This window comes from Spinacia oleracea, chromosome 4 (genome assembly GCF_020520425.1).
Source record: "Spinacia oleracea cultivar Varoflay chromosome 4, BTI_SOV_V1, whole genome shotgun sequence".
Classification (NCBI taxonomy): domain Eukaryota; kingdom Viridiplantae; phylum Streptophyta; class Magnoliopsida; order Caryophyllales; family Amaranthaceae; genus Spinacia; species Spinacia oleracea.
The window spans coordinates 164,620,341-164,634,631 of record NC_079490.1 but is presented as its reverse complement, the minus strand read 5'-3'; the positions used below and the strand labels follow the sequence as shown (position 1 = coordinate 164,634,631).

Here is a 14,291-nt window from a genome sequence, read left to right as displayed (position 1 = left end):
ACTTCAAGGGAATGCTTTTATCCCTCATGCTTTTATTTCCTTTAGGTTTTAATTCTCTTGGAACTCCTCTCTCACGTTTTTTTTCTCTCTTTTCTTTTTCATGAACCATAGTTTTTCTACAAACTCCATTAATGTAATTCTTTGAGGTATTATTGATTTTCGTTTTTATTTTATTTATTGCTTTTAATTATGTTTTCATTCTTAGATTTGATTTTCATTGTTCGTTTCATGATTGAGTAGTTTCTTTTCTAGGGTTTGGGAATCCATGTTTATATTATGAATCCTTATTATTATTGTTGATGGTTTGATTATTCATTGATATTTCTAGTTGATTAGGTTTATATTGTTAATCTTTGCAATCTGATCAATTGTTTGATTAAATCATGCTAATAGGATTTAGAATCGAAAGATCGAATTTTAGAGGCTTACCTACAACTAGCAATTCTGATTATGTTAGCGATCGTACTGCATATGTTGAATTGAGAGTGTTAAGACCCGACCGTAGGATTAACTTGTGCTCTAGATAATTTGAATATTTGAGTTGTTGATGATGTTTTGATTGATTCTGAACTATGAACATGGTGAACCGTTGCCCTAGATCTTTTAGTTTATTTTTCTATTTATTTTAGTTTAAACATTGAATCCTAAATTTCGTGACATTGTTAGTTTCGCCATACCTTGGAAGCTAGATTTAAATAGCCATCTCTCTGTGGATTCGACCCTGCTTACCCTACTACATTGTTAGGAGGTTTCGTTAGGATTTTATTTTTGACGGGTGTACGACAGCCTATCAAATTTTGGCGCCGTTGCCGGGGAGACGGTTTTATTTTTCTTTTTAGCTTTTATTTTTGGTGAGGCTACGTTGTATATAGTTTTTTGGTTTGTGTATAGAATTCCTTTTTTTAAAAAAAATACACATGGCTTCTATTTGTTTTCCTCAATTCGAGAATGAAGTGTTTTGGAGGTATTATTATAGACTCGGAGATTTTCTTGGTCCAAATCATCTTTTTGAACAATGGGAACTATGTATGGTGATTTATGAGGGATTGAATGAAGATACAAGATTGTTGTTGGATTCCATGAGTAGTTATATATTTGTGGAGAAGACTCCAGAAGAGTGTTGGGATTTGATTGAGCAATTAGCTAGGGATACATATGAGTGGGAGATGACAATGCTTGTTGAACCTACTCTGCAAAATTTCTCTTTTCCTATTCCTCAAACTCACACCCCTCCCCCGTATTATTGTTCTTGGTGTCATTGTCATGACCATGATACTTCTCTTTGTCCCTATAGCGAGTCATATGTTAGAACTGTCAACCCTTTCCTTCGATTTAATACGCAAAATTTCCAACTCGAACCATCTTATTATGACATGAAAATCCTTTATAATGATGATGATGATGATGATGGTGGATTTTTTGAGAATCTTAGTTCATTAGAGGAAGGTTATCATTTGGCTTTTGGTACTGATGAGGAAAAGTTGGATATAACGGAGACTTTGGAGGATGAAGAATCACTAATGGTTGTAGAATCGATGGTTGAGAAACCGTTGGTTGCGAAACTTTTGGTTGACGATTTTAGTGACGAGTTTGTTCACGAGGGTGGAATTATAGGTAAAAGCATCAATGTTGAGCCTATATCTCCTTCCGCCTATGTCCCGTTCTCGCGGAGGCTTGATCTTTTTCCTACATCCCCCATGTTAAGTCTTTCGCACTTTATCAATAGGTCTCCATTCCATGATACATTTGACCTTGCCGACCTTGATGCTCATTCTAAAACGTTTACATTGCCCGAGGAGCAATTAGAGGGAAGTTGTAAATATTCCCCTTTTTCTTTTTCTTTTGATTTTTCCTCTACTTCTGATTCTTTTTCTTTTGGTTTTATTTTTTCTGTTTATTTATCTAATACCCTATATGCGAGGATGAATTTGGTTTTACTCAAGCCATACGCAGTGCTCAATGACATGTTTGCAGGGGCATTTGATAAATTACTCAAGGCGTTGGATTCTTCTGATTAACAATTTGAGTGGAGTCAAGCTAATGACTTAAAACGAGCGCTTATCGGGAGGCAACCCGATTCCTATCTTTCCCTCATTTCAATTTTCTTTATCTATTTCCATTTTATTTTTATTTGGTTAATTTATTGGGAAAAAAAAAAAAAAAACAACAAAAGCACAAAAATATTTTCCTTTGAGTTCACTTGAATTCATAATTTCCTTTTTAGATTAGTTTTCGTTAATCGTATTTATTTATTTATTTTGCGTTTAATTTTACTAACGATTTTTTTCCTTTGAGTTCGCTTAAATTCATATTTTTATTTCATTTTTAGATTAATTTTTCTTTAATCGTATTAATTTATTTATTTTTGTGTGTTTAATTTTTATTAACAATTCTAATTTTTGAGTTTAGTGGTGCTTGATTTTTTTTAGGATGTGTAGGTGCACGATCAAGTTAATTCCTAGAATTTTGATGCATCGACAAGCCTTAGCAACTCGCCCCAACACACGCGCTAACCAGCCCCCTCGTTGGCTCAGTCGCTGCTCGTGTGCGCGTTTTCCAGCGCGTAGGCAGCGGGCCCGCTGGCTTGTTAGCACCCAAAACTTGCACTTACTGCCACACCCGCTGGCGGACCAGCGCCCTAGCTGGATTTCCCTCCCAACCAAATTCAAAAAAAAAAAAAAAAAAACTCAGTCTTTCATCACCTACTACCTCCCTCAGCCTTCTCCAACATCAGTGAACCGCACCACCATTACTCGCCGTCAACTTCTCCCCACCATCAGCGAACTGCCGGCGGCGCTGCACCGGTGGTCGGAGAAGCACCAGCCAACCACCTTCCATCACCCACGACGCCCTCGCCTTCTCTCCTCGCCCATCCGCCGCACCGACAGCACCCCACCGCCAAACTCCCTCCTGCCACCATCCCCGTCTTCACCAACCAGCAGTTACGCCGGCTCTCCACCTTCACCACCGGCGGACAGCGCCACCACTTCTCCCTCACTCGCGCACGCCCAGCCATTCACCTCCACTCGCGCATTCTCCTTCCTCACCCACCTTCCCTTCGCGAACCACCTTCTTTCCAGCCACACCAGACCACCGCCGCCGGCCGCCTGCAATTCGGTGGTCGGCGCGCCGCACCACCAGCCCGCATCTGCCACCTTCCCTCCTCCTCTAATCCTCTCCAATCTCCCATATTCACCATTATTTTGTTTTTGAATTTTAAACCCTAACTTTTGAAATCAATTTGGGGGTTTTTGATTCTTTGTGGGCATTGACAAATTGTGTAGTATTGTGGCTCGTTTGCGGAATTCACGTGAGTTCGCAACTAAATTATGGTCTTTGCGATGCATACAAGATATTAAAATTTTAATTTTTCTAAAGTTTATTCACTTGAATCATTTTTTGAAAAGAAAATTGAAATTTTGATTACAATATTGGTTGTTGAATTCAAATGGTTGTCGTTGTTGTGAATATTATATGAATTATTTGTTGAGATTGGTTAACGTTTGTTGGTTGTTGAGTTTGAATTATTAGCATTGGGTGAATATTGTCATTGCTTGGATTGCTTGTTGGGATTGATCGTGGAATCTTGAATTATGCACCATCTTGGTTGATTGGAGTATTTTAAATCGTGGTTGTTGTATCATGAAAACAACTAAACCCACTAGCTATCACCCAAATCCACCACATCTATGGATAATGGTTCTTTGCGTCGTCAGTTTGAAGCTTCTGGCCACACTGCTTCTATTGTCGACAGTTCTACCGAGTCATCCTCGGCAGACGAGCCTCATCACGAGTGAGCACTTTCCATCCCTCTCCCTTGTTTGAGTTATATTGTTGCTATTTTCACAGTGAGGGCACTGTGTTTTGCTTAGCTTGGGGGAGGGATATCTATCTTTGTTGCTTTCTAGTATAGTTTTATTGTTTTGTTTAGGTGTTGTACGCTTTGTACCATCCATTAGGGGTGGGAGTTTACGTGCAACGAAAAAAAATGTACTGCTTTCCTAGTGTTATTGTTCAATTTAGTTGCATTCTTACTTGCATTCATATGTCTTTATACCCTGCATTGTGCAATTGACTTTCAAACTATGTTCGGGCTTTATTTGACTCTCTTGAACTTCTTTTGAACTTAGTTATGATTCTGAAATTCAGTCGGTCATGCTATACATTGATAACTGCTTGGCATTGTGTGAACCAATTGAATGGTATGCGGTAAGATGTTGGTCTCGTGTCAAGAATAGCTAGCCAATTATCTTGCAGGTCACCTTACTATGTGTTTGTGTGATTGATGTGACTTGTTATCGTATGATTTTGGCTTGAGATTCATTAGTAGTTTAGTTGCAACTCACGCATGCCGCGTATGACAGATGCCATTCTCTTAGGAAGCCTTCAGACGAATTTAGAAACATCAGTTCCTGCCTTTCATACCCATGTTGTAGCCTTGTCTGTTTATTGTTTTAACTCCACAAAATTGAGCCCTATTAGCCCCGTTGGTTACTTGTCCCGAATCTAGCTTGGGGGAGCTTCGGTGTTCGTAATGGTTTCATTGATGTTGATTGATTGGCACACTAAGCCAATAGTTCGTGGTTCGAGGCTATGTTTGGATTTGTGGTTCGGAAATGGTGTATATTATTGTTGGCACCCAAGCTTGTAACAGTTAGCATTAGATTTATTATGTACTTTCGATTTCATTATCTAGTTTCATTTTCATACCAAAATAAATAAATAAAAAAAAAGAAAAAAAAAAAAGAAAAAAAAAGAAGAAAAAAAGAAGAAAAAAAAATAGAAAAAAAAAGAAAAAAAAAGAGAGAAAAATCAAAAAAATATGTTTCGTTTTTGTATGTAGTCTGAAAGCTGGGAAAGGGGAATGAAGAAAGATCATTGACATTATATTATGTTTTTCCCTTGGTTATAACTTGGTTGATTGTTCGGGTTTCATGGTTCGAAGGAGTTGGATTTGCGGCATTATCACGCCGACGCATATAGTTCACATTTGCTCCCCAAGTTGGACCTTACTCTCACTTTTTCCCAAATTATACCCTACCCTTCCTTTTCACCTAGCCCCATTACAAGCTTATTATAAAGACCTCTTGATCGGCATGTTTGTTTTGTGATTGAATGAAAATCGTTTCTTGCTATTGTCATCTTACCCCATGTTGCATCATATATTTATATTCTACAAGGTATGCGGCGACGACTAGCTTGATTGAGAATAGTTTGTGGCTAAGCTTGGTTGTTTCGATTGTGGATCACGATGCTTTGTGGTTCTATTTGTATCTGAGCTAGATTTCCGTCTCAATAACTCTGTTTGATTGTTTGCTCGAGAGTTAGGTTGGTCTTACCATGGTTTTATGAAAGTCATGTGCGTCTCGTTTCTCTATCTTTGGTTTAGTGTTGCTTGGGGACAAGCAACAGTCTAGCTTGGGGGAATTTGATGAGTCATATTTGTATAGGGTATTTTAGGCGCATTTAGGTTGCATTAATAGGCATTTATATCATTTTAGTTGCATTTAGGATCACATTTGCATAAGTTATCGTTGTCGTACTCTATTACGCCCCGTTTGTGTTTTCTTAATGTTTCAGGTGATTTTACGGTCATTTGGATGCTTTCGGAGTGTTATGAGTTGATTTGGATGATGAACGGATGGAATGTTGACTCGAGGATCATTGCATGTCTCTAGGGATAATTTTGAGTCAACAACGAAGCTAAACGCTATTTTTCTAAGCATCAAAACGGACAAGCGTTCACTCTTTTGATGATATCTCAAGTTCTACATGTCGGAATGAGACGAATTTGATTGGGCTAGAAAGTAGACTTCAAGAGCTTTCCAACGACAGGTCACACGTCCTTATAGGCATTGTAGAACAAGAGTTATGACATAAACAAGATGGCTCGACTATCCGATTCGCCTACGGCCCAAAACGCAGGCCCAACTCTCCTCCTTGGGCGCGAAAACCAGCGACCAACCAGCGGGCCCGCTGGTTTCTGCGCCCAAGTGATTTCCGCGCGTGTTTTGGTCTTCGTGATCGTCCAATTAAATCTTAGCTTATGTAATTGTTATTTTTTCCTATTTTGTTTAGAATTTGAGAAGCATATAAATACTTCAAGGGAATGCTTTTATCCCTCATGCTTTTATTTCCTTTAGGTTTTAATTCTCTTGGAACTCCTCTCTCACGTTTTTTTTCTCTCTTTTCTTTTTCATGAACCATAGTTTTTCTACAAACTCCATTAATGTAATTCTTTGAGGTATTATTGATTTTCGTTTTTATTTTATTTATTGCTTTTAATTATGTTTTCATTCTTAGATTTGATTTTCATTGTTCGTTTCATGATTGAGTAGTTTCTTTTCTAGGGTTTGGGAATCCATGTTTATATTATGAATCCTTATTATTATTGTTGATGGTTTGATTATTCATTGATATTTCTAGTTGATTAGGTTTATATTGTTAATCTTTGCAATCTGATCAATTGTTTGATTAAATCATGCTAATAGGATTTAGAATCGAAAGATCGAATTTTAGAGGCTTACCTACAACTAGCAATTCTGATTATGTTAGCGATCGTACTGCATATGTTGAATTGAGAGTGTTAAGACCCGACCGTAGGATTAACTTGTGCTCTAGATAATTTGAATATTTGAGTTGTTGATGATGTTTTGATTGATTCTGAACTATGAACATGGTGAACCGTTGCCCTAGATCTTTTAGTTTATTTTTCTATTTATTTTAGTTTAAACATTGAATCCTAAATTTCGTGACATTGTTAGTTTCGCCATACCTTGGAAGCTAGATTTAAATAGCCATCTCTCTGTGGATTCGACCCTGCTTACCCTACTACATTGTTAGGAGGTTTCGTTAGGATTTTATTTTTGACGGGTGTACGACAGCCTATCAAGGATCAGGGAGATGGTGGTGGTGGGGTGAACCCACAACAGTGTGCTACTGGAGGAGGAGACTCCTCTGGAATCAATGGATAGGATCATATCTTAGAATGTGAGGGGGATCAACACCCACAAAAAGCAATGTGAGGTGAAATATTTCATTCATTCTCACAAAGCTGGGTTGGTTGGTCTTCTGGAAACTAAGGTCTCTCAGTCTAAACTGGGGGATTTGTATATAAAAATGTTTAGTGGTTGATGTTTTACAACTAATAATAGCAGCTATAAGGGTGGTAGGGTAATGGTGGCTTGGAACCCTAATGCTTTCATTGTGTCTGTGTTGGGGATGTCTAGCCAGATGATACATTGCCTGGTCTGTCCTAGAAATAGCCATAAAGAGTTTTTTTGTACCTTTGTCTATGCTTTCAATCACAATAATGAGAGGGTGGCATTGGGGAAGGATCTGTGTGGGATTGGTGGGAACATGAGTAAACCCTGGGTGGTGATGGGTGATTTTAACTGTGTTTTGAATGTGGAGGAGAGGATTGGTGCACCTGTTAGGCATCAATTTATGGTGGACTTTAGGAATTGTGTTACTTGTTGTGGGTTAGAGGATGTGAAGTCAGCTGGTCATTTCTTCACATGGAATAACAAGCAAGAGGGTAACAATAGAGTGTTTTCTAAAATTGATAGGGTCATGGCTAATGATCTGTGGATGCAACTCTTCCCTAGTGCAGAAGCTGGTTTTCTCTTTGAGGGTTTGTTTGATCATTGTCCCATGGTGTTGTCTGTGTATCCATGTAATAACACTGCAAGGAAACCTTTTAGATACTTTTGACATGTGGAAGCATGCTGATGGTTACACTGAGTTGGTTAAAGCTAATTGGGATAAGCCTGATGTGGGTACTTCAATATATCAGGTGGTAATGAAGCTAAGAAGAATGAAAGGGGTGTTCAAGCAATTGAATAAAGATGGCTTCAATGATATCCAAGCAGCTGATTTGAAAGCATTGCATGAACTGGCCCAGTGCCAGAGAGAGTTGCATATGAATCCAAATGATAGTGATATTGTTGATAAGGAAACTGCAGCTGCAAATCAATACATGATTGTGCATTCAGTGTACCTATCTTTTCTGAGACAAAAATCTAAAGAGGCATGGGCCAAGGGGGGTGATGAGAATAGTGCTATTTTCCACAAGAGTATTAGGGCTAGAGTTCTTCAAAATTCTGTTTATGCCATTCATGACATGGAGGGGAACTGGGTCTGTGATGAGCAGTCTGTGGCTAATGCCTTCTTGCAGTATTATTAGAAACTCTTGGGGTCCAATACAGCTCATAGAAGCTGCATTATGCCTGAGATTGTTGCTGCTGGACCTGTTTTGAATAGTGTACAAGGTCAATGTTTGACTACACAAGTCACTGGTGATGAGGTGAAGGCTGCTATGTTTGCCATTAATGGGGATAAAGCACCTGGACCAGATGGTTTTGGGAGCCACTTCTTTAAGGAAAACTGGCACATTGTGGGTGGGGATATTACTAAAGCTGTTCTGGACTTTTTAGGACGGGAAAGCTGCTGAAGGAGATAAACTCTACAACCATTACCTTGATTCCAAAGAACAAGTGTCCTGCCAGTGTTACTGAGTTCAGACCAATCTCATGCTGCAATGTAATTTATAAGTGCATAACTAAGATCTTGTGTGAAAGAATGAAGGTGGTTTTACCTGAGTTGATTGCTGAGAATCAGGGGGCTTTTGTCCATGGGAGATTCATAATGCATAATATCATGATTTGTCAAGAAATTGTGAGATAGTATGGTAGGAAGAATGCCTCTCCCAGTTGTTTAGTTAAGCTAGATATGCAGAAGGCTTATGACACCATTGAGTGGGATTTCCTGGAGGAAATGCTACTTGCTTTGGGGTTTCCTGTGCAGTTTGTTGCTTGGATCTTGGTTTGTGTCACTACCCCTAAATTCTCTTTGATGTTCAATGGTACTTTACATGGTTTTTTTGCTCCAAAAAGGGGTTTGAGACAAGGGGATCCCCTTTCACCCTTGCTGTTTGTGGTTTGCATGGAATACTAATCCAGAATCATGCTGAAATTGGGGCAGGAAAAAGGCTTTACATATCACCCTAGATGCAAAGCTACTAAACTCACTCATCTGTGCTTTGCAGATGACTTGATTCTTTGCTGTAAAGGTGATTCTCACTCCATTCTCATGATGATTCAGAGTTTCAAAATCTTTTCTGATACTTCTGGTTTGAAAGCTAATGTGCAAAAGTCAGCCATTTATGTTGTTGGCATGAAGCAAGCTGATTTTACAAAGGTGGTGGAGATCTCTAGGTTTACTACAGGAAGCTTTCCTTTTAGGTATCTTGGGGTGCCAATCTATTTTAAAAGGATTACTAATGCTGACTGTGAGTGCCTAGTTGATAAAATGATGGCTAGGATTAAAATCCGGAGTTCTAGGAACTTATCTTTTGCTGGTAGAATTACTTTAATCAATTCTGTTTTGATGAGTGTGCATACATACTGGGCTCAAGTGTTTGTATTGCCAAAACACACTCTTAAAACTGTGGTGGCCATCTGCAGAGCTTTTCTGTGGCAAGGTTCTTATTTTAGCTCTAAACCTGGGTATATAGCATGGGATAAAGTGTGTACAGCAAAGAAGGAGGGTGGTCTAGGAATCAGGAATGTTCAGATTTGGAACATTGCAGCTTTGGGGAAGTATGTGTGGGCAATTGCTAGAAAGCAGGATATTATGTGGGTTAGATGGGTTAATGCCATCTATGTGAAAGAAGCAAATTGGTGGGGGTATCAGCCAAAGGCTGATAGTGGGTGGTATTGGAGGAAAATTTGTGTTGTCAAGGAGCAATTGAAACAATACTATGATGAGAATAGCTTTGCTCAAATGCCTAAGTATTCCGTGAAGAAAGTTTATCAGCAAATGGTGGTGCACCACCAGAAACTTCCTTGGTGTTCTGCAGTATGGTGTAGAGCTGCAGTCCCTAAATACAGAGTCATATGTTGGCTCATGGTCCATGGGAGATTACAGACCAGATCAAGGTTGCAAAAACTGGGGATATGTGACACCTCCATGTGTCTGATTTGTGACAGTCATGAGGAAACTCACCCTCATCTCTTTTTTAAATGTTGTTACAGCAAGGCTTGTCTGATGGAGATCAAAAGATGGCTTGGCATACCAGGCCAAATTGTTCACTACATGGGTTTGATCAGATGGATTCAATGGAAGAGCAAAGGGAGCAAATTCCAGAAGAAGGTTCATTATACTGCAGTTAATGATGTAGTGTATGCCATTTGAAAAGTCAGAAACGATGCACTATGGAACAACAAGGTTCCTACTGTAATGCATACTTTCAATTTTGTGAAACAAAGTGTTATAAATAGAATTCAATGTATAGGGGTGCCTGATAGTGATACTGTACAGCAATGGTGGCAGGAGAAAATTGTGTAGTAGTGGTCTACTTGGTCTGTTTTCATGGCTGGTGCCATGTTTGGTTTTGGTCTGGCCTTAATTCAGTTGGCTAGGGTCCTTCCTAGAAGGTTCTTAACTTTGTTTCTTGGCTGCTGTTTGTAAAGGGTGTTTCTTAATCAATGAAATGATTGCTCTGATTTATCAAAAAAAAAAACATGTGTAGGTCTTTGAAACAACAAATTTAATTATAGGAAAATGAAAATTTCATTACACAGAATCTTAATTAAATGTTCTGCATACACCACACTAAACACATTACACTGATTACAGTAAATACAAACACAAGAGATCATCACAGTCTGAGGACTCGGGATCTTCTTCCCCGACTAAACTACTGATTGCTCACCAGCTTCTGCAAAGTGCAAAACAAACAACTAGTAAATCACAAGCTGGTGGAGAATTACATTCTTGGGTAGTTAACTTAAAATAGTCAGTAACTTAAGAATGGTACAGTACATACCTTTGCCAGGAACAATTACGAATGGTACAGTCTTACAGTGATGGATGCAATATTCACCAACACTCCCTTGCAATACACTGGTTGACACAAAATTGGAAATTGATCAAAGAAGTTCAAAGGATAGGAAAAACGAAAATGATAAAGGTCGCAAGTTGCGACCTTTAAGCCGTGACAATGATGACATGACAAACTTATGTGTCATGATTTAAATTGGAAACTAAAATATTTAAATTAGATAACCTATTATACATGTTACATAAATATTTAAACACATTGATTTAAATTATTTTCTTCTTTGTATCGACTACCTTTTTTACATATTTTCATAGTAAAAATATTGAATTGATAGTAAAAATAATTTGATGACGCATGGCCTACGTGGCGCTCATATGTACCAATTAGAATCTGAACTAGGAAAAAAAAAGGAATTCACGAAATGCAATAGAGACGGGAATAGACCTTTGAAGCAGTCCTCTGCCTCTGGAACCAATGATCACAGCAGCAGGCCTCAACCTCTCTGCTTCCTTGCATATCACCTTTCCTGCATCGCCTTCCACTATCCTAGCCACAGACTTCACCTGAACGTAAATATAATCCAGCATTAGTTCTCAAAATGATCCCTCAAGATAGAACGTAACAGTTGGCTTCCGGCAAAGACCATGTGGACACCCTATTGGCAACCAGTGGTATATAGGGAGTAATAAACTAATATTTATTCTTGTGCTATCGGAATTAGTTGAAGTGCTTGTTTGCTATGCAATTCCTAGGCAAGATGTTTGGTTGACATCATGGAAATTTGGAAATTCATGTGGCTTGTTTATTTATTTTCCATGTTTTGTGGGAAGTCTTATTTCCCATGAATTTCCACTTCCTCTGTTTTTAACTTTTTAGTATCAATCAAACAAAAAACAAAGTAAAATCCTCATTTCAAGGTAGTACAAAACATATATGATCCTCTAAATCAAAAAAGTGTTGACAACTCTTGCGTTTCCCAGTCCCATAATTTTTATTTCTAACAGTAGTCTTGCCCTCAAGTGACTTGTGCCCATGCGGACACAAGTAAGTACCAATACAGAATATGTTAGTATCAATAACACAAAATGACTTGTATTGGTACTTCTTAGCAAGTTTGCGTTTTTTGTACTGACATATTATATGTTGGTACTCAAGATGGTTGTATAGGTCACTTGTGTCCATATGGACAACAAACCATTGTAGGTTTAGAAATCCTCCTAGTCTTCCCTCATATAACAAAACACGTGAATTTTTTGCTATCTTAAGATGCTTAGGATTCATGGACTATAAAGACAACGATTTGGTGCCTACTATCTCTACCCGACTAGTTTTGCAAAGAAGACTTAAATCATGATGAGGCTGTTCTGACTTCTGAATGCACAATGGAGTCAGTCTCAGAATTATAATAGATGCAATTGTCAATCATGTGTACTCTTGTTCGCAATAAATTTTGGTTGCTCGTCAATCATTAGCAATACAAGAGCATAAATTTGTGTTTGTTTATTACTCCAGTGATTACGATTAGCAATTCAAAGCCACGCAATCTTTGTGGGGTTAAGGAAAAATTTAGAAACTACCCATCCACTGAATACATCATACGTAGCACATGTAATCAACCTCCAAACAAATGCGGAGTAAGGATTAACCCAAGAACTAAGGGGTGTTTGGTTCGCAAACTGGTATGAGGAATGATATCAATGTGGTATAGGTTTGCAACTTGATTCTTGATACCATGTGTTGGGTTCGATTTGGGAATGTGTTTTTTTCCTTTTGTTTGATACCTTGATATGAACCATAACCACCTCACCTAGTTTTCCAAACCCCATACCCGAGGTATCAGGTATGGGTTTAAACTCTTAAAATTTCCAACCAAACCCATAGTATGGGTTTAGAACATTCTAAACCCATACCTTATCCATTAATCCGCGAATCAAACACCCTCTAAAACATCTAATATCATACTAGCTACAAATTCCCGAAACAAACTTAAATCCTACAATCGAGATCGTAATATGCATCATGCTCTTGGTTACATGTTATTTATCGTAGCATGTTCTTTTAATTTAAAATTTAAATGGTCCCTAAGACCATGTGCATATACTACACTTTAAATTCACCTTCAAACATAATTATTAATGTTAACAAACAAATAAATATGAAATTAAATTAACATATGTGGCATTGTAAAAAACGTATCTTGAAAATTGTACACACGTGGCATTGTAAAAAACTTTTCATGAAAATTTTCTAAAAAAAGAAAGATGCATTGCATGTGTGGCAGCACATGAGCCCAAAAAAAAAAATGCATACAGTACAAAATGATTTAGCCAATATTAGCCTAAAATAATATTCCGTATGCAAACAGATAACAACTATTGCCTAGGATCCATGCAAGTTGCGCTTTATTTGGCCCCACATTTCTTTTTAATTAACTTGACCTTGGGTCACATATACGACCTGGGTCAAGTTAATAAAATTTTGACCCTAACTTGACCTTGTGTCACGTATACGACCCGGGTCAAGTTAATAAAATTTTGACCCTTACACACTGTCAACATTGTAATTATTTTGTCATGTCAATTGTCACTTGACCCAAGTAACATGTCAAGGTTGTGTGTGCTCTAATCGTATGATCAAACAAGTTACGCCACCTTATTAATTAGATCACCAAAAGGTGGTCAATTCATCTTGTTAATATGCAAGTTTGAACATATCAGGTTATCCGGAATCAATAGTAACACACATTGATGCAATTTGAAATAGGAACGTGACTATTGCATCTGGATTCTGGACAGGGAGATTTATAGTTTAATAAAATCAACAAAATGAATCTCACCATGACCGCCTGGAAAGCCTCCACCGCTAGTTTCTCCATCAAAACCTGGGTTGCTTGATAAACCTCCTCATTTTGCACACCTAAACCAAAAAATCAACAATCAAACATCCCCAATTTATTATTAACAAAACAAAAAAGTAATTACAAACAAAATTGAAGCAGAAAACGAACTGGAAGCAGCATGAACAAGGTGAATAGTGTCGGCGAGGCGGCAAAAGTGAGCAAGAGCCCAATCAAAGGCGTGCTTGCTATTGGGGCCATGATCCACTGCAATTATGACGTCACGGCCTCTCCTTCTCTCTCCAGTTTCTCTCTCTAGTTCTGGTTCATGTGCTATTGGTATTAGCGATGGTAGTTGAACTTCTCTCCAGTTGTACTCTCCTTCTTCTCCCACCATTGTTGTTGTCATTTTCTCTCTCCTTTTGGAGATTACTGATTACTGGAAATTGGAATTGGTTGTTGGTATGAGTTCAGGGTGCGCGGCCGCGGGGGTTGTAGCGTTAATTGAAATGGAAATTGTAAGGGGTGATAAATTATAAAGGAGCCGACATGGTAGACTTTTCACGCGTTCGAACTTTTTTTTTTTTTTTTAACGCAAAAGGACGATATATA

The 14,291-nt window shown here is 38.2% G+C and overlaps 1 protein-coding gene across 1 annotated transcript; it reads right to left on the bottom strand.

Moving 5' to 3' along the window:
- Window positions 1–10,528: 10,528 nt before the first annotated feature.
- LOC110803085 (universal stress protein PHOS34) lies at window positions 10,529–14,239 on the bottom strand. Its single transcript, XM_022008550.2, has 5 exons — window positions 13,851–14,239; window positions 13,680–13,759; window positions 11,288–11,406; window positions 10,829–10,905; window positions 10,529–10,720 (listed from the first exon to the last, which is right to left on the bottom strand). The coding sequence occupies exons 1-5, from the start codon at window positions 14,086–14,088 to the stop codon at window positions 10,695–10,697; spliced, it is 540 nt and encodes a 179-aa protein (XP_021864242.1). The 5' UTR covers window positions 14,089–14,239; the 3' UTR covers window positions 10,529–10,694.
- Between the last annotated feature and the right edge of the window lie 52 nt (window positions 14,240–14,291).